The sequence below is a fragment of the Polistes fuscatus genome, unplaced genomic scaffold, assembly GCF_010416935.1.
Source record: "Polistes fuscatus isolate 324 unplaced genomic scaffold, CU_Pfus_HIC Scaffold8, whole genome shotgun sequence".
In the NCBI taxonomy this organism is placed as follows: Eukaryota; Metazoa; Arthropoda; class Insecta; order Hymenoptera; family Vespidae; genus Polistes; species Polistes fuscatus.
The window spans coordinates 3507528-3528728 of NW_025113162.1; the positions used below are offsets into that span (position 1 = coordinate 3507528).

Genomic DNA, 21201 nt, shown 5'->3' on the forward strand with positions numbered 1-21201 from the left:
TGCAAAACATAACAGCAGTGCCGAAAATAAATCTACATTGGTAATTAATAGTAATCTTATACTATACGTATTTTCCTTATTGGTAGAAAATATTAAATTTACTAATCCGATGTATAACATAGAAATAGAACAGAGTACGTCGAAGTAGAGTGTAGTATTGCGATAAGACATTCGTGTGGACATTCCAATGTCATACATTTGAAATCCTAAGATGTTTTTTAACCTTTAGCGAACGAATATCGCCATACTCGCGACATTATAAATTGTTTAAGGAAATGCTCGTTCGGTAAGTGTTAAAAAATTCTATTCTATGAACTTGAGAGCATCAAAAGTGGGGATGGGCGGAGCTAGCATATCTTCCTTTTAGCAGTTAAGCAGTCTTACACTCATTTAGATTATGACTGCATAATACATATATAGAACATACAAAAACGGAATGAAATCAGGATGGGTTTCTTATTGTAAATAAGTGTAATAAATAGTACGTAACGCAATTAGAAAACTGTTGTTCTTATCTGTGGGTTTATCCTGTACTGTTTCATTCGGATATTTATTTATTTTTCTTATTCTTCTCTGAGTGCATCGTCGTGTATTGCTTTAAGAGTCGAAAAAAAGAAAATTCATCATGGCATCATTAATCGCTACTACAGTGACATTTCTTTTGATTCATAATATAGGCTTTACCAGCAGCGCAAGAATTTTGGCTATTATGCCGACCCCTTCTTACAGTCATCAAATAGTCTATCATTCTATCTTTAGAAATTTAAACTTACGAGGTCACCATATTACTTTAGTAACGCCAAATCTTTTACCTGATAAAAATTTGAAAAATTTTACACAGATCGACATTAGTCACAGTTATAAACTTATAAAAACGCTGAATTTTTTGGAAACAAGACATGAATATTCATGGCTGGAAATTATTGGGCTTTTGCTTTTTGAATTATCAGAAAAGATTTGCATACTTATTTTCGAGCATCCTGACTTTAAAAAAATCTACGCGCCTGATAGTAACGAAAAGTTCGATCTTGTTATGGTCGAAGCAATCTGGACGCCAGCTATTTTAGCTTTTGGACACAGATTCAAAGCTCCTTTGATAGGTAAGCATAAGAAAAGAAAATTATGTAACAACGATTAAATACAAGTTTATTAATCAACAAAAAGGAAAAGAAATAATTAATAAGTTATTATAAATTATTAAAAAACAACAAAATCATTGTCTTTAACAATTTAAATCGTATCCATACTTGATTATTTCCATAATAAATATTTTTAAGATATCAATGATTCACGATACGAACACATATATTCCTTTCATAGAATGAGCAAATAATGATGACCTTTTATGAAAATTTTCAACCATTTAATGCCAATTTAATGTTACATAGTCTGATAAATGAGAAAGTAATTCATTTCGTCACGAAAATTTTCTTATAACCTTTTTTTCGAAATAAAGACACAGTAAGATTTGCTTTTTTGCGAAGCTTGCAAAATAATTTCTGTTATGTTTCTACTATAAACTTTAAATTTATTGTTATTTTTTATTTCATAACTTGTAATAAGGATTAAAAATGCTTCGAAACTAATCTTGTCTCGGATCTTTATTTCATTTTATGTTTAGTGGGTTCTGATAATTGTTTAATATATTTATAGGTGTTTTTCCATCGGGGCTTACACAAATGAGTCATTTTTTTATGGGTAATCCAATGATACCGTCTCACCCTTCATCCTATGAATTAAATATAGGTATTGGTTTGAATGTACCCTTCTGGAAAAGAGTACACAATTTCGTCTTAACATGGTGGTATATACATGTAACTTGTAATAATAAAATGTATAAACCGCAACAAAAAATTGTAGAAAAATATTTAGGTAATATACCTCCCATTAGAGAATTAGAAAAGAACATAAGTATTCTATTTATGGATCAGCAAGAAGAAATTTCATTTACCAGACCCAACGTTGCCAATATTATAAATTTTAGTGGTTTACATATAGCAAATAATGTTACAAATAAACCTTTACCAAAGGTAATTTTTTGTATAATATACATCCTATACTTTTTTTCTCTACTTTCGCATAGAAAATTTCTCTTTCTCGTTTCCACTTTTAAATCACATCTACTATTGATAATAATTTGTATAGGGATTAAAAGAATTCATAGATAACGGATCGAATGGCTTCATTTACGTCAGCCTTGGAACAAACATACATCCATCAATGTTTCCGAAAAAATTATTAGATATATTTTTCAATGTTTTTTCAAATTTACCGGTTAAGGTTGTGTGGAAATTCAATGGAAACATCTTAAAAATACCTGAAAATATATATATCGCAGCATGGTTTCCACAACAAACAATTCTAGGTAAGATATCTTAGAATTTCTATGTTTCTTCAATATTTTCACTCATAATAGGCATATATATTTTACAGCCAGTAATTAATATGTTTCTATTTTATATTATATTACATTACAAAATAAAAATTCAGCACATCCGAATTTGAAGCTGTTCGTTTATCAAGGTGGACTTCAAAGTACGGAAGAAGCTATACACTTTGGTGTACCCCTTGTTGGAATACCAGTAATAGCCGATCAAGATATGAATGTTATTAAAATGGAAAGTTTAGGAACATGTAGGAGCGTCGATATTTTACAAATAACGAGAGAATCCTTAAACGAAGCAATTATGGACATCTTAAATAACAAAAGGTAAAATCATAATTATAACAAGTCTCCTGAAGATGAGACAAATTTACATGAAATTTTTCTAATAGTAAGTATAAAATTAACCAACGTAATAATTTGTATTTTTTAGTTATAAAGAAAATATGTTGAAACTGAAGAATCTCATTAAAGATAAACCGTATAACTCAACAGAAAAGGTAATTTGGTGGACAGAATATGTTATTCGTCATAAAGGAGCACCTCATCTCCGTTCTAGCATTGTCGATGAACCTTGGTACCAAAGATATAATACTGATGTAATTGCTTTTTTATCTGTTACTTTATTTATCATCGCTCTCCTTTATTTATACGTTTCTTATAAAATATTTATATTTATTATAAAATATTACGTAACTTTTATGACGATTGAAAAGAATAAAAAAAAAGAGAATTAATTAAATAAACATAATAAAAATTAAGATAAGATTTATGAATTTCGAGCACCTTACAGATAAGACAACAAAAAGGGGAAAAGAGACATAAGTAGATAAGATAAAATTGAACAAGAAATTAGCATACGTCAAAGATTTTACCGTTTCCCTCAATGCCATTTATTCGATTACATGTCATTTTTATTTTAATGAATTTGATGAAAATTCTTTTATCATACGCAAGCGCCAACGTTGATAACGTTACGTCGGTTTATCGATCGCATAGAAATTTCATGAGACACGACGTATCGGGAAAAACGAGGCCATTGCAACTATGCGAAAAGGACGATTATATTCGAAGCATTGAAAATTTGGATTAAATTATTACCATTCGCATATCGTATTCATAAAAAAATGATAAAATTACAAATAATTCGCATTAAAGTTGATTAGTCATGACCATGAAAACTATAATTGTTAAATATAACTCATAAGAATAATTATTTGAACTGCTAATGAATAAATGATAAAACCTATAAGTATTTCACTGCACACGAATTGCGTATAATAGAATGTTGATGAATTTGAAAATATTTAACACGCATTATTTTTATTACCATATTTAACGATTATACCTTATTGCATACAATTATCAACTACCTACTGAATAATAAAAAAAAATAATTAGCATAAAGAAAAAAGAAATAATAGATTTTCTTAATTTTCATTTAAAACTTTCATTAAAAAGAAGCAAATGATTCAAATTGATAAAATAAAAAGAATTACGTCATCAAATTGAACTGCAAAATTATTTACAACGTTTCTTTGCCAAAAGGGAATTTGTATATTAGAAAGAAATATAGAGATAAAGAAAGGTAAAACGGTGAAATCTTTTTGTACATATAAAATTTATTTTTCCAATTTATCATCGTGGATTACGCTTCGAAAACAATCTAACCTCTTCGATAAAATTTTCTAAAGAAAGGTAAGGATAAGGAGAAGGAGACGGAGACGGAGACGGAGACGGAGACGGAGAAAGAGAAAGAGAGAAAGACAGAAAGAAGAAAAAGTGTAAGTAAAAGTAGAAACGATGTAGGAAGACGCGAGGGAGATCGTCGTAACTCTGGCATCGAAGAGTTTACGATGTGACAGCAACGGGGAAACGAAGAGGCGTATCAAAAGATTTCCAATGTCCGCGCCGTTTACTTTATCTTTTCGCCACGAGCTCCTGTGCCATTATCGGTAGAAATCCTTTTTTATTCTTGACGTAGCATCCCCGAGAGGTTATCAGAAAGGAAGAACGAAAGAGAGAGAGAGATAGTATGAGATAGGAGAACATCGAGACCAAAGAGAGAATAGAAGATATAAGGGGTACTCTTCTTTCTGGTCGAAGGTTCCCTTCACTTGAAATTCACCTTCTAGAAGGATTTAATCGTTTTTTCGCCAGACAGAATTTTCTTTTCCCTCTCTTTCCTTTCTCATCTTTAAATCCATCTCGAAAAAGATGAAAACCTTTAAAGAGCTCACAATGTCACAAGCCGATAATGGTGCGAAAGTTATTTGTCGCGAAGATCAACTGGAAGATCGCAAATAAAATGGTAACTGAAAGTATTGTGAAAGAACGTTTGGAAAGAGGAAAATAGAGAGGAAATTAAGAAAGTAAGAAAGAAAGAAAGAAAGAGAGAGAGAGAGAGAGATAGAGAGAAAGATAAAGTGATAAAGAGGAAAGAACTAAAGCTATACCTACAGTGATTTCGTTCAGTGCAATTTAAACGCCTGTTGTTCGTGTTCGCGTGTCGTTATGGAAAAAGTTTCACAATTACTGCAAGCAAAGATGATTGTGTCTTCTTTTTTATTTTCCTCTTCTTTTTCCTTTTTTCCTTCTTCATCTTCTTGTTTGTTTTTGCGGTAGACAAATAGCAACTTTAATTCGATTTGATCTAAAACGAAAAGTTATGCTTCGAGAAAGAGTTCATGATATTATTTCGATCAGATTGACAATGATTAATACGACGTCCAACATTTTGTCAACGTCTCTTGAAAAGATTTCCTGCTAACGAATATTTTTATACGATCAATCTTATTCCTCACACCAATAAACATCACTATGCGAAATCGGCCAGGCTGGAATACGATCGAGTAAATAAATAGACATGACAAATAATTACTGTACATTCAACGTTGATTTCATTTATGTGGTTCACATGATGTGGTCAGTTGATTTACAGAGGTATAGAATTGCGGATATCCAATTCGTTTTCGGTAACCATGGATAAATGGAACGGCTTATAATGTGATTATTAGATCGTAGAAAGGTAATTCAATTTTAAAGCGATGATAAAAGCATCCATTTTTTAATGGACGAGGAAAAAAATGTGAACGGGCAAAGGGACACTTGCTCATATTCGATGCGTTCATTAAAATTCATATAATAATTTTCATATTTAAATCTTACGTCTATTTGAAATCATTTTTGTTCATCTTGAGATAAACAAAATGGTCTATTTCTTTTTGTTGTTTTATTATCGAGATTAACAAATGAAACAAATTTGAGTATTTATAGATTTTGTGCAGTATATCTTGTATAAAATCGGTGGAATCATAAGTACCATACTTTTCTGTGGTGCGTTTTTTAGCGGTGAAGCGATTTTGTTGCTGTCGCCCGAGGCATCGACGAACGTGATATGGATACGCGTACACCATTACCCAAGATAATTACGCGAGATTTTGCTCGCTGAAGCACGATCTGTTATTTTCTAAACCCTTTTCTTCCTTCTCTTTTTTCTTATCTGCTAGCTACAACCGCAACAGAAAACTATATAAACGAAATATACCCTCTTTCTTTCTTGTATTTCTGTAGAAAGCTTTTGTTTAACTCCTTATTCCGTGCTACTGAGATTCATTTTACCTTTTTATCTATGAATTCAACCATCTCTTTTATTGATTCGTCATGCCATTTAACTTCTTCTTTATTTAATTATTTTCATAGTTATTACTTTAAACGATTTATTTTAATTAGCGAGTATCGTTACTTGTATTGTATTATATATACTAATCCTTAACTAACGAATCTAAAAGATATTTTCTTTTTGAAGTTATACTTCTTTTGGCGCGTTGGGGAAAATGTAATGGGGAGTGATTTTGTTCCGAGCGTCTGGAAAAACGACACCATGAAGTTTGTCAGTATTTACGACGCGCGGCAAAGCGATTTCAAGTATACGGCATGAAGTTGTCTTCTCTTCTTCTTCCCCCCTTTTTTCTCAAGCGGGTCACCCATCCAAATACTAATCGTACTCAGCGCTGCTTTACTTAAACGATCGAAGCGAGAACTAATGCTGTAACCGCGCCATGGCTGTTAACGCGTGAAGTAATTCGATATATCTCTCTTATATTTAGTGTGGACTGATATCTATATTTTGATATTTTCTTTTTCTTTTTTTTATTCTTTCTTATATATATATATATATATATAATAATAATTATTTTTTTTTTGAAGTTATTTTTTTTTCTTTGAAGTTTTTTTTTGAAGTTATTTTTGAGGTTATTGAGGTTATATTCGTTTTGGTACGGCAAAGAAGTATAACTTCTTACGTGCGTACATAAGTACACACACCAGTTTTTTATTTTTATTTAAATAAGAAAACTTAACTGTTAAATTTTTTTAAAAGAAAAAGATAAAGTAATTCTGTGGTTACCATTAGTAAGCTAATTTCCAAGCAATTAAACAATTTCTACAGTTATCGCACAAAGTAATGTATAATTTTGTAATGTTTTAAATGTACATACCAATTTTTACTAAATTTGTAAAGTAAAAATAGTTAATGGTTCTTGATAATCCACGCAGTCCTCATACATACGATAGTGACATTTGATTTAGCAATTATAACAAATCAGAAAATTATTACTTTTTTTTTTTTATTTGATAGAAAGATTATATGGTAAAATATCAAGATACATGCAAACCAATGAATCCAAATCAATTGAATTTCTACATTAAATTCTATATCATATCTTAGATATTTATTATGAAGAACGATAGTATTTAGAAAAAAACTTTGAAGAGATCACAGAAAAAGTTGGAAAGTTAGAAAGAGTCATCGTTCAATTTGTTAAACATTTCGTCCATTAATCGGAGGATCGGTCTCGACTCGATTTGAAACGTACTTCTTCCAAATACGAGGAAGAAGATTAAATCTTTTTTGTTTCATCCTCTTCCTCTTCCACTTTCCTGTTTTCATCGAAGAACGAAGAAAGGAATTTCGTTTCCGAGTCGACTAACGAAGTTTGCTGTCTACGCTCCCTTTTGTCGCTTCCAAATGATCGTATAATGTACTTGATGAAGACAATAGTGTCGACAAAGAACGCTCATGTAAACTAGCCGAAATCTATTTAATCGTGTTCGATATGTATAGATTTATTTATAAATCCAAATGTAATAGATATTAAATAGTAAATCAAATATAATTGAATGTTGAGAATTTCTTTGAATTGGAATTTTAGTTCAATTGAAATTTCGATTCAAACGCTAATCGATCTTTCTCTAAAAGCAGATTTTATCTTTAACAATCAATCACTCATGAAGATGTATACTGATGCATAGATAGAGGAAATAAATCATGCCAAATTGATATGCCTATGCATTCTAGATTATCATAGATAAATTTAATTTTAAAGAACAATTACGACATCGAATTAATTGTTATTCAGTGTATAATTAGTTATTTCGCGTTCTTTGATTAGATTTCTATACCATTCCATTGACATTTTGGGAGTTCTCGTTCTATTGGGAGACGAGAAATTAACTTGTACTAAACCAAATTTTTCACTGGAAAAAAAGAAATATTGTCATCAAACGTATGTGAACATAATTTAAATAAATAAATAGTTTTAATTTTTAGTTATAAACATTTAAATATATATTACGTGTAGCCATTCTGCCATTCAAAATTATCTAATAAACTCCAAACTGTGTAACCAAAGACATTACAACCATCTTCATATATAGCTTGCAACAGACTTTTAAGATATTTAGAAATATAATCAATTCTTATTTCATCCATCAAAGTGCCTCTGTCGGAAATACCATTTTCCGTAACAAGAATCGGTGGATTGTCATATTCATTTTTTACCTTGTTAATAATCTTTCTAAATCCCTCAGGAACTATCTACAAACAAAATGTTAGACTTCTATTATAGTAGATATTGTATATTCAAGATACTATAATACATCACATCCAATTACGTTTATACTGTTTAGTATTTTACATTCATTATAACTAACTTTAAAAAAAATTAGTAGTCTCCTATTCGATAAAATTTTATTGCAATATTCATTGAAATTTTTAATTGGTATGATAAATAATAAACATTGAACATCAACGGGACTTTAGAGGTGCTTTTGAAACACGCGAAATTTACTTAATTACTTTTATATTTTAATTTTATTAGACAGAAAATTCGTTAAATATTCGATAAACTTATCAGAAAACAACTATTAATGTTGTGACGCGATAAAATCAATGTCAAATGTCATAGAAATCATCAAGTTTGCAATCAAAATAAATATATCTATTAAAAAGTACTCTATTAATTTTCAAGGATTTTCCCCTTCGAAATATCGATTTTCTTGTCATTGAATATACTCACATTGCTTAATAAAGAATCGATTAATTGTAAGTGTAAGTTTATGAAAATCGTGCTTATTATAAGCTAGCGATCATGATCGAGCTTCGAGCGTTCTTCCACAGGCTTTAACATCACCCATGAATTATATACTTACTATGTAAATTATTCATAAGAAGAAGCTTCGAATAACCGATACACTTAATTGCACGCGATGCATGTCGGGAGTAACCCAAAAGAAAAGAAAAGGTAAAAAAAAAATAGAAAAAAAAGTAAAAAGTTTTTATGTATTAATCGAATTAAATGAATTTACACGAGAAAATATCTTTTTACGATTGTAGGTTAATTTTGCAAGTTAACGTTTAAAAAATTATCTTTTATGCAGCTGACCTTTAACCATGATGAATTAGTAGGTGGCCATTTTGGATCGACGCTTAATTTAATTCCTACGTCTTCGTACCAAAGACCGTCCGGTCCCCTCGGTACACTTTCAACGAGACGAGATGTATAGTGATTTAAGGAAAAAAAGTCTGAAGTTCCTCTACATTAAGAAGTATATCGAAGCTTGTATTATCGATGGTAGCATTGAATAATTGCTAATTCATTTATCAATGAAAATTAATCATAAATATGCATGTATATATATGTATATATATCTACCGTATATAATTAATCCATTCCGGTGTGAATACCGGCAATCTTGATTCCAAATATCCTTGAATCTTACTATTCTCTCCTATACGTATTTTCATAATTTCTGGATAATCACCGGTTTTCGAATAAATTGGATGACCTGACCAACCACAAGTAAATTGAAAAGCTACGTCTTCGGCTATTGTATCATTTTCATACTTGGCATAAAACCCTAGACTCGACATGCTGATAGAAATTAATCCTTTTTGTTGAGGTCTGAATTCTTTGTCATACATATGATATACCTTGGCATGCGCTTTTAGTATGTTATGCATGCACAAATAAGGTCCGATTCCAGTTAAATTTACCCCTGATATATATATCACCATTTAATTAAAAATACTATTCTATCGTTAATTTGAAATATATAATACGAATTTAAATATAATTATGATTATGATTTACCAGGAGGAAATATGTATGAACCGTAACCTGATGAACAGATTACCTCTGGTTCATTAACGGTAAAGAAAAGTTTAACTTTCTCCCCAAACTCTTTGAAAACAATTCTTGCATAGTTAACAAAATAATCAATGATTATCTCGTTAGTCCAACCACCTAATTTTTGTAAATCTTCCGGTAGATCCCAATGAAATATTGTAACGTATGGTGTAATACCATTTGCCAGTAGTTCGTCAATAAGATTTCTATAATAATTAAGTCCATCTTCGTTTATAACGTTTTCGAAACTGTTCGGCAAAATACGAGTCCAGCTAAGGGAGAATCGATAAAAGTCAGCCTAAAATTAACAATTATTCTTTTTTTATGAATTATTCTTTAGCCTAAATTTAAAAACTGGTTGTATACATACACCCATGTTGCTGATTAACTGAACGTCTTCTTTATATTTATGATAAGAATCGCATGCAACATCACCATTACTGTGATCCTTTATTAACTCTTTATGGTTATGAGTAAATACATCCCATACATTAATACTTTTACCTGTAAAATTTATTTATCTAATGTTACTTACGTATTAATTTATAAATTTGCATCACTCTTTATTTGTAGGATTCGCGCGAGAAAAGTTAGATCTTCAGGTAATCTCGAAGGTTTCAACTCGAGTCCTTCGTTTTTAAGACAACTTCTCGAAAATACTAAGTGTAATAATGTCTTGCCGGTTCCCTGGGCTATATATGTATTGCTTTCATCTTTAAACACAACTGTGAACATTTCAAAAGAGCCGGCTTGTCAAGATATTCTTGCCAGTTCTTCAGGCAACCACTCACATCACTTCCATCGTCGTTCTTTTTTACTAGGTTTTCGTTTACACAATTTTTCTCGTACCGTTACATAATTTGCAAGTGTATAACACTACTAATCACTTCTGATAACTCTTTTTAGTATTCTCAATAAAGGTTAGGTCTTTCAGTAGTTTACACTGGAATTCAATGCGAGAAATTCCTTTCTCCCGTGCAATTTCTCTAAATCATTACACTATCCATGCCTTTCGATCAACCTTCTCACGAATTTCTACATATTTAATACAATGATATACCATTTTACAATACCGTTAATGTTCCAGGCTCCTTCAGTTTGATAAGCCGACGTAGCGATTCCAAATTGAAATCCTCCAGGGAATTTCGTATACGTGTAAGCTTGAGTCTCTTTCCAAATTAATCTAAAATTATAGTCACACAAACATAATTAATTTACATAATTTATCAATATTATATATGTTATATATATAAAAAATCAGCTCTTACATCGTTACTAGCAGCGTGTGTATCGCTGCCTTCAATAAAGAAGAATATACAGTAGCCATTATGTTGATCATTGGTCAACCGATGACGAAGTAATACTACTTGTATAGCATCTATATCTAAAGTTATATATATGTCTGTGTTATCACTGTACTTTCCATATCGTTTTAGCTATTATAGAATACTTATAATCATTTTAAAATAGTACTGTGTAATGCACCGAATTGGATTATTTTAAATAATATTTAAATTTAACATTACACAAATTATTATTTGCACATTATTTGTTACATGGTATTAAAAGGGACGTAATGTAGTGAATTTTAAAATAATACGATGTGAAACACTTAACTTGCTTATCTCGAATAACATTTAAATTTGAACATCTATAATAAGACATTAATTAAAGATTAAACTATTAAACATAAACGATTTAATTAATTCTTATTTCACTTTCATCGTTTTATTTCCTAACAAATTGATAACGAAAATCGTTAACAGCAACATTGAAGTTAATATAAGTGAAATGTTGAGAAACATTACGAAATAAACATCGCCATAAACAGGTAACGTTATTCTTTCAAAATGATCTTATGCTGATCTAACTTTCAATAATATCTCATTAATAATTAGCTATTTACGTCAAACAATATTTATTAGATTTTTAATTTGAACTTATTGCTCTTTCTAACTACCATAAAAAGATAAAAGATTCAATTTAGAAAAACCAAATTGACTTTTAAATCTTTTAGACACCTTTTCTCATAAAGAAGTCATGTACATTACATTATGGTCTTTTTCATATCATCTGAAAAAATAATTTTTATTTAATACGTAATTAACAAAAGTTACCTGAGGTAATCAAATAAACTGTTTCACGCTGTATAATAAACTGCAAATACATATAATTAATATTTAAACTAATCGTACAAATATTTTAATCAATTTAGAAAATTACAAATTTACAATAATCAATATACAAAACTATTATTTGTAAAACAATAGCAATGGGTAAGCTTTTAAATAAAATAAATACTTATTCTAAGAAATTTGTAATTAATAAAACAAAAGCTTAATCAATTGCTATCTATTTTTTATTAATAGTGATAAACACTAAATAATTATTAGAGGAGAAATATATTGTAAATAGATATCTTCTATTGAAGCTGTTATCGTAATATGAGATATTAGGTCATTGATGTAAGTACGCAGTAACTATTAGATAAAATATTTTTATTTTATGTATTGTATGTTAGTTGATAAGAAAAATAAAAAAAGGCAATCGGCGGACAAGAGTTAAACTGTTGATAAGAAATTACCGATTAGTTTCTATTTATACACAAAAAACAAATAAAACATATATATATAAATATAATAAAAAAAAATAAAACACATATATATCGAAATAAAACACAAGTAAAAGTATTTAGTATCGAATTATATCATATTCTAAAAGAATGTTTGGGTATTGCTTAAATCCTTCTTAATATAATGCAAGTAATGCAATTATATTTATGATATTATTATTTATATATTAAATTTTTACTATTAAAACTAAATAAAAAATCAAATAAAGAGGTCAATAGCCTAGCCACGTTGAATTACTAGTTCACAAGATTACTAGATCATTAAAGTCAAGTAACTTGGGCATGATTAGTAAAGTGGATGGTTGACCCACGTCCGGAGAAAAAAAAGACTGTCGATTCCAGAGAGGCCGTAAGAAATGAAAATACTTTGATAGTATTGCATTGTGTAAGAAGGTATTAGTAGCAATGTGACTCGAATCCATAGAAAGAAAAGTAAAAAGATAAGAATATCAAATAACAATTAATCTATCTGCTAATAAAGAAAAATCTGTAGAAATATCATATATTACTGTTTTCGTTAAATATATATACGAATAAACGATGAATAAATTTCATGAAGCTATCGAATTCGGAACTACAAGTTTATGTCCATCAGAATATAACTCTAATAAAATTAAACTGAAAAAAAGATCTCTTCAAGAACACATTTCAAAGATCCTCACTCTTGGCCTCACCCCAAGATTTCCACCCGAAAGTTTTAATGTACAAAGAACGAAGATATACGAAGTAAGAATGCAATCGAGTAATCGAATGCATCGAGTACGAGTTTTTTTTATCGATCGCGGCTGCCATTTGGTCAGAAATATAGAAGTATAAAAGAAATATGTAAGTATAAAAAAGTTATTTTAAAACTGGTCCTTTTATATAAATTAGAAGATTCATTCCTATACTCAAACAAAATAAAATAAAAATTAAATTTTAACAATTTAGGACAGGATTTGCTGGTACCTGTCAGAGTATAAAAATGATTTGAAAAAGGTGCCTTGCAGGTGTATTGTAATTAATCATCTACGGAAACAAAGAAAAGTAAAAAATGAAATTTAAACAACTTTTGATTGTTCCGTGCGGTATTAGTAAAAATATAAAAGTTATTAAGAAACATTATAATGTTATTAGTTTCTATAGATGAAATGGATAGAAGGAATCAAAGAAAGGAGTAAAAGAATATGATATTAATTAGGAAGTTAAAAGAAACTAATTACAATTATAATGTTTATGATAAGCGGTCTTTGGCTAGATTTTACTTGCCGGGGTCTAACTACATTGTCCGGGTCTAACCACGAGGAGGTAACAGCTTCTGAAGACCCACGAGGGATGTGCATCCTGAAGATGTCCCCATCCGAATTAAATGGAAACCAAAGAAAATGAACACCCTGAGAAGGTTTTTTAATGAGCCCCACTCTTAGGCCCCACCTTAAGAGTTTTATTCGGAAAATCCTTACAATTACCATCGAGAATGAAGAGAAAAGTGGAATATCAAATAACAAAATGATAAACGAGAAGTGAAACATGAATAGAATCGAAATAACATGGAACCTATGAACAAATAAAATACATAAAAAATAAATATCACACGCATGCGATGCTAAGGGGAGAAGAATAAATAGATTAAAATTAAACATTTAATTATACATATAATTACACAAATAATTACCTTACACTATACTTTATTATAACTAAGTCCTCGTATGATCCGACTCCTATGTAACCTGCAATAAAAAATAAGGGTGTGTAGAGAAGTGTAATAGGAAGAGTGTTAGAAAAAAAGCAAGAATGTGAGAAAGGAAGAAAAAGGAGAAAAAGAAAGAAAGAAAGAAAGAGAGAGAGAGAGAGAGAGTGAGAGAGGAAGAAAGAGAATAAGAAAACAAAACATTAGGCATATAAACACGTATTAATACGTCTCTGTGTTTTTCAGCACTGCTCGAGCTAACAATGAGATAAAAACAATAACAGTCGAAATACGTTACTTTCAAAGGTAAACAGAGAGAGAGAGATGCTCATTCCTCTTCCGTCCTTTGACAAGTTAAGACCGGCAAAAGTGACTACGTATTAAACTATTGAATAATTTTATTTATAACGTTCTCGTGTTAATTTAAATAATTTCAAGAGTTTTTTTTATTACATAGAACAGTATAAAAGAAGGTTTATGTTTTAGGTTATTCTTTATTGAGTTTGCTAATACAAATTTTGTTTTATTTAGAAAACTTTAAAGATTTTTAATGAATATTTTTACTGATATTTTTATAATATAAGTGTACTGTGTTTTTAGAAATGATTCCAGGAAATATTGTAATATAATTTTTAGTATGTTTCAGCTTTGCAAATTTTTTATTTAACTTTATTTTATTCATCGTCATCCTAAGGGTAGGATACCCATCCTGCAGTCATCAATGAAGACTAAAAGTAAGTATATTTTTCTATCAAACACTTCTATGATAACTTTAATGGATTTTTATTATAACGATGATATTAATTGTTCTTTTTCTTTTTCTGTTTCAGAACATCATTGCAATCGAGCGCTTAGGCAATGAAGTACTCGTGTGTTGCATCGATAAAATAAAATATAAAAGAATCGGAAAGTAAAAAAAGTCAGTGTTGTACGCCGTATGTAAAAGTTTCGTTTGCTCGGTTAAGAAACTCCGTAAGTTTCTTTTATTCGGTTTAAACGTGTGCTCATCGTCATCCTAAGGGTAGGATACCCATCGTGCATTCATCACTGAAGAATAAACGTAAGTCAATTTTTATATTAAACTTTTTCTCAATAATTATAATAATGTTTTTATATCAATGGTCTATATAATCTTGTTTTTATTTTTGTTTCAGATCATCGTTGGAATAGTGTTACAATTTATTAATTAAATTCATTTGGAAACTCGTTTAACACTAGATTGTTTCATTTACTATTTTTTAAAAACTTACAAAAATTATTTGCATGAAGAAATGGGTAGAGGGGAGGAATTAATATTTACATATATTTCATTATGGTATTAAAAATCAACATATATTTTAAAAAAATAATATTAAAATTTTATATATATGTAGTATATGTAGCAAAGAAATTTGATATGAGTCAAATTGGTTTATTGTTAGTCCATTAATCTAGTGTTAATTGAATTAACTGCATGTAATGCAGTTGTAGAATCAGTGTTGGTGCATGGTCATCGTCATCGTCATCCTAAGGGTAGGAGACCCATCGTGCATTCATCGATGAAGATACAAAGTGAGTATATTTTTGTATTTAATAATTCAACAAACATTTTAATTGTTTTCAGTAATAGTAATGATATTAATAGTATTGTTTTTTATTTCTGTTTCAGATTGCAATCGTGCACGAAGCAATATTCGGGAGTGTTGTATCGTTTAAATAAAATTAAAATCACGGATTAGAAGCACGTTCGTTCGCTCATTTCAATTCGTTTGTGTTACGCGATTGTATTAGAAATTTTTCATATTAAATTAACTGCGACCAAAGCAGTAATTGCATTAGATTTTGTTCGACAAAAGTTGTATTTTTATTTTAAAACAGTCGAACAGACTGTTCGCGTATTAGAGTCAGTGCATCAATGAAGATTTTTTTACTTGCATTGACTGTGTGCAAAGCAGTCTTTGGAAGCAGTTGTAGAATCAGTGAACGGGCGTAAAACAAATTAAAATCAAACGCGAATTAAAGTCAGTGTTGTTCGCCGTATAATTTAATTTCGGTTTCGCAATAAGAAACTCATCTATAGTTTCTTACTTTCGTTTATACCGCGTTTTTAGATTCACGCGAGGTGCATCGCCATGGTGCAATTGAACTTCATCCCATTGGAATGCGTTGTAAGTATTCATTTTTATTAACATTTTATTCGATTTTATTTTAATATTATTTTGGATTATATTGCAGATAACTTATCGTTATGTTCTATCTTATGTTACAGATAAGACGATGGATTTCCTTACTTTTCAAAGATGTGGAGTGAATTCTTCGATGGATCTTCGATGGATCTTCGATGGATTTTCTTCAATACCAAATCGAGGAACTCTTCGATCGTCAGACTACAATACTTGCTGCGAAGTAGGAGTGTTTTGGAGCCATCGTAGAACTTCTTACGCAGTGAGTCAAAAAATTTAAAGTCCCTCTGGTGCTTAATCATGCCGAGGATTAAAGGTCCTAATCGGCACGAGTTACTGGTTGTAATTATTTAATTAAATTATTGACGAGCACATGAGTAATTTCTTTTTAGGAGTTACTCATGAAAATTGTATATTCTATTGTTTATTTTATTAGTTTAGGATAGATTTTCTTGTTTCTTCAATTCAATTTAAACATTAAATTTGATTCTATGGTTATCTTAAAATATACTCTCCTTTATTAAGATTTATAAATCAGCTATGGAATTTACATTTTCATGGCATGATACGAATGGAAGGGGGATTTATTTGTAAACTTCTGTGTTTTATTACTTTTTGCCACCAATGAGCAGACTTTTTCAAAGTTCTTTTCCTTTCTGGATCGGTGAAATTTACATAAACGATTCCAAATGGTTCACTGCAAAATAGTATAACTTTAATCAATCTAATAAATTATTAATTAGCTGTATTAGTTGTGTAATTTTTAAATTACTTCGTAATAATTAATTTAATACAAACAGTTGAATTATTGCAATTTAAAGATTTTAATTTACCCATATCCACGTTCCCATTCGAGACTATCTAGGAAAGACCATAAGAGATAACCCTTAATATTAACTTTATCGCGATATATACAAATAAGCATTTCTTTTAAATATTTCTCAAAATAAGTCACTCTATGATCATCGTCAGGTGTATTTTGACCGGAGACACCATTTTCTGTAATATATATGGGTGGATTGTTATACTCCGCTGCTATTTTTCTTAGAATTATACCAAATCCTTCTGGAATAATCTAAATGTAAATAACATATTGTTAAATTATTCACAAAAAATATTTTAGATTCTCAATATGAATATTATTTTTAAATTAAAGAAAATCCTGTTATTTGTATTGTTATTAGAGGCATAAGATGTATGGGGTTTGTAGAAGTACGTGCATTTTTCTATAAAATATAATTTTTTCAAAATTGAAACTATTATAAATTTTATTAGATTAGATAAATTTACCTTTAGCCATGAAGAAATAGTACCTTCCCAAGTAGGATCTTGGTCTTGTATTAATCCTTGATCGTTAAAAAACGAAGGTTCTAATTCTTCATTTCCTTTTTCGACTCTTACAGAGGTATAATGGTTTACTGCAATAAAATCGGAGGTTCCGCTAAAAGAATGACATAATTATTAAAATCAATGAAAATATAGATATTTGACTAACATTGAATATTAATTACTTACCGAATATAATTTATCCAATTAGCGTCAAGCTCGGGTAATCGAGATCGTGGATATCCCTGTTGTTGACTCTTTATAGCAATCATTCTCTTCATTATATCAGGATAATCGCCTTTTTCAGAATATATAGGATGAAGCATCCAACCAATAGCGAATTGAAATGCTATTTCTGCAGATTCTGAATCATTTTCGTGTTTTGGATAAAAATTCCTTGAATGAGCGTTGATACCCAATGAACCATTGTAGATGTTTTTAAATTCATTCTGATACATTCGATAAACTCTAGCATGAGCTTTCAACATGTTATCCGCACAAATATATTCTCCAATCCCATGTAAAGACAATTTACCGGGTGCGTGAATTCCCATAGCATAAACATGAATACAGTTGTCCGATGGTTCGTTCAGCGTTATGAATTTTTTTACTTTTGGAGCGTATTCTTTGAAAGCAACTCTAGCATAGTCTACGAACCAATCAATTACGAGCGGATTTAACCATCCTCCAGCATCTTCTAATACTTGAGGAAGATCCCAGTGATAGAGTGTTACGATAGGTTCGATATTGTTAGCCAGCAACTCATCAATAAGGTTATGGTAATATGTAATACCATCCTTACTAATCTTGTTAGAGAAACCATTTGGCAATATTCGTGGCCAGCTTAAGGAGAAACGATAGGCATCAGCCTGTAAAGCATAATATTAATATTAAAAAAAATCAAGAAAAATACAATAATTATATTCTGGAGATTTCGGCAAAAGTCATTTATAATGTTCATTATTCAATTATATAACAATATATTTATAATAGTATACTTACTCCAACTTGTTTCAGTAAAGATATATCTTCTCTAAATTTATGATACGAATCACAGGCGACATCACCGGTCTCATTATTGAGCATACGGCCATTTCCATCATGAGAGAATCGATCCCAAATACTTTCTCCTTTGTCTATGTTTTTGTATGGCAGAAGAAATAGAAAATACGAAAGAGAAAAATGAAGAAAGACGAGTTGGAAAAGTTTCGAAGATGTAGTCGGAGACTGACAGATTTGAATTTAAAAGACCTACCGCTAACGTTCCAAGCTCCTTCGATTTGATATGCTGCTGTCGCAGCACCCAAGAGAAAGTTCGGTGGAAACCTCAGGTATTCCTCATTCTCCTCCGACAAGTTGTTCCCCTGTGTGGATCTAAAAGAAAAAAGGGAGAGAAAGAAAGAGAGAGAGAGAGAGAAAGAAAGTGTGAGAGTGAGAAAGTTGTTCGAACTAGAAAGTATTTTATCGCGCATCGATCGTACTGTAATTTCAATAAAATCTGATTTTTCAAGGAGTTTAATTTGCGACGCGGTCTTCCCTTTTCTGTTAGATCTTTCCCAAATCTAATTAATATTAAATAGTTTGAGTAAAGTGCAAGCTAGTTTTAAAATAGTGAGATTTTAATTTTAAACGAGATTGTAGATTATCATGATTTTTTCGATTTGTTTCTTTACATTTGGCAACGACATAATTGTATAAATATTTTGATAATATTGAGTTTTTTATATAAGATAATAAAAATACTTACGTGATAAAAACAAAAATAATAATAATTTGACTCAAAGTGACGAGCTCCATGTCTGTTGTTTGACTGATCAAATATCCGCAGCGTCTTTAATGAACGATAAATGAACTCTATTCATACGGGTTATCGAATCAATTCGGTATCACAAGATAAGTATATTTTATCGCTTCAGAAAAAAAAGGTAAAATATTGTATATATTTCATTCATATTTATGTATAAACAAATGTTAGCAAATAATCTTTAATGTAAACAGATAAACGCGAATCTTCTAACGAGGATATCTGGTTTGTGGATTCATTTTAAATTAATATCATTGCTCTTAACTTTTGTTTTTAATGATGGGACAATATAGAAATGATTAAAATATAGAACATTTTCTCAGACACTTTAATCTTTCTCTCTCTTTCTCTTTCTCTTTCTCTGTTTCGTTTATCATGCCCGGTAGTTGACTCTCTAGAGAAAAGAGAAAAGGTTGAAAACAAATTAAGATTCTTTATCAGAGGCAGAGTAGGAGATGGAACGTAGTCTCTTGGTTGTTCGGGATACTGTTGCCATGCACATATTGCACTACCATTCCTGTTGAGTCTTTTATCGCGCCTTACATTTTGTTCTACCATCACCCATTTACCTTCATCCTTTTCCTTCTTCCTTCTTCTCTTCCTTCTCCTTCTACTCATTCTCCTTATGAGAAATTAAAAGCGAAAAAGGACGCTGACGGGGAAGAGTAATGTGTTCAGTTTCTAAAAGGACTTGCCTGCCACATTGAAAGATTTTCTGGCTCCTCTCTTCCTATCTCTCTTCTCTTTCTCTTTCTTTCCCACGGGAAAAATCTTCTCGCCTGTGGGAAATACGTATCCTGACAGGTAATCTGCGCGAAACATTCGGTTCAGAGGTTATATAACCCACGGATAGAGAAATACGTAGACAAGCGGGAATTTCGTTTCTACGTTTGTACAAGCGGAACGTATCTCTATCACTTTCTCTCTTCCTTTTTTTCATTCGTATTCTTTCATCCTAACCATACGGCTTCTTTGTTTTCCCATACAACGTCCTACCTACATTTCGTATAGCGATACACTAGACGACCTGGCTTAAGGGTGATTTCTAAGAAAGTAGATCAAAGTATATTCCGTCTGTGCTACTAGACGCTATATAACGATACGTGCAATTCCATACTTATCGATCACTGTTATATCTATTTTCTCGCATGTTTTATCCTACTTCCATAATGAAAAATAATGTTTTATCGAACATACTCATAGACATGGACAATTTATTAGACTATATTTTTATAACATATTGTACATCAGTAGATTATATTTTTAGATTAAATACATATACATAGAACTTTTATTATAAAGATTTCACAAAATAAACTTATCTAGACAAGTTATTTTTAAATAGGCAATTATAATCATAAAATTACAGCTTATAAGTCTCGAGCGAGACTTTTATTTAATTTTATTTGAAAGTACGGAAGAATTAAGAGCTGTCATTGAAATTGAATTTATATGTTTAATTGAACTTCAAAAGATTCAACTAATATAACTGTCTTGAAAAATCTAAAAATGAATGGTACAGGATATCTGATCTGTATGAACTAACCTTTCAATAATTACTGTTGACAGTAGATTTTCTAAAGATCGAGAAAAAATTAGATTCTATTGGGTCTTAAACGTTATGAATTTCTCATGACTTTATCTTCTTGATAATCAAGTTTATAACTTTCTTTTATCTCATCTGAATCATCAGAGTACTAGACTCAAGTAGACAGGATCTCACTCATTCAGCATCAGACGCTCATCACGAATTTAA

At 30.3% G+C, this 21201-nt stretch overlaps 3 protein-coding genes across 3 annotated transcripts; 1 reads left to right on the forward strand and 2 right to left on the reverse strand.

Annotated features, from left to right (window-relative positions):
• Positions 1 to 625: 625 nt before the first annotated feature.
• On the forward strand, positions 626 to 3039 carry LOC122524942 (UDP-glucosyltransferase 2-like; the record flags this gene model as incomplete). Its single annotated transcript, XM_043647462.1, has 6 exons — positions 626 to 1100; positions 1654 to 1746; positions 1861 to 2030; positions 2146 to 2365; positions 2491 to 2710; positions 2817 to 3039. Coding segments are annotated over exons 1-6 (1401 nt in total), but the record flags the coding sequence as incomplete, so codon positions are not given.
• A 3955-nt stretch (positions 3040 to 6994) lies between these two features.
• LOC122524644 (myrosinase 1-like) lies at positions 6995 to 11194 on the reverse strand. Its single transcript, XM_043647010.1, has 8 exons — positions 11121 to 11194; positions 10926 to 11035; positions 10223 to 10356; positions 9817 to 10150; positions 9379 to 9721; positions 9109 to 9259; positions 8020 to 8261; positions 6995 to 7921 (listed from the first exon to the last, which is right to left on the reverse strand). Exons 1-8 carry the CDS (start codon positions 11189 to 11191, stop codon positions 7789 to 7791), a joined length of 1518 nt encoding a protein of 505 aa, XP_043502945.1. The 5' UTR covers positions 11192 to 11194; the 3' UTR covers positions 6995 to 7788.
• A 5621-nt stretch (positions 11195 to 16815) lies between these two features.
• LOC122524638 (myrosinase 1-like) lies at positions 16816 to 19473 on the reverse strand. The gene is made up of 7 exons (XM_043647000.1): positions 19389 to 19473; positions 18897 to 19015; positions 18644 to 18777; positions 17831 to 18510; positions 17606 to 17756; positions 17149 to 17390; positions 16816 to 17012 (listed from the first exon to the last, which is right to left on the reverse strand). The coding sequence occupies exons 1-7, from the start codon at positions 19436 to 19438 to the stop codon at positions 16871 to 16873; spliced, it is 1518 nt and encodes a 505-aa protein (XP_043502935.1). The 5' UTR covers positions 19439 to 19473; the 3' UTR covers positions 16816 to 16870.
• Positions 19474 to 21201: the final 1728 nt, after the last annotated feature.

What these genes read in the sequence shown, in the direction of transcription:
- LOC122524644 (XM_043647010.1), bottom strand. Translation starts at nt 11,191, where the DNA reads ATGATCAACATAATGGCTACTGTATATTCTTCTTTATTGAAGGCAGCG. An exon ending in AGGAGCCTGGAACATTAACG is followed by an intron (nt 10,357 to 10,925) that starts GTATTGTAAAAT and finishes TAAATTTTACAG; the next exon opens with GTAAAAGTATTAATGTATGG. An exon ending in TTCATACATATTTCCTCCTG is followed by an intron (nt 9,722 to 9,816) that starts GTAAATCATAAT and finishes TATATATATCAG; the next exon opens with GGGTAAATTTAACTGGAATC.
- LOC122524638 (XM_043647000.1), bottom strand. Translation starts at nt 19,438, where the DNA reads ATGGAGCTCGTCACTTTGAGTCAAATTATTATTATTTTTGTTTTTATC. An exon ending in CTTTACTGAAACAAGTTGGA is followed by an intron (nt 18,511 to 18,643) that starts GTAAGTATACTA and finishes TATGCTTTACAG; the next exon opens with GCTGATGCCTATCGTTTCTC. An exon ending in GAATGGGAACGTGGATATGG is followed by an intron (nt 17,013 to 17,148) that starts GTAAATTAAAAT and finishes ACTATTTTGCAG; the next exon opens with TGAACCATTTGGAATCGTTT.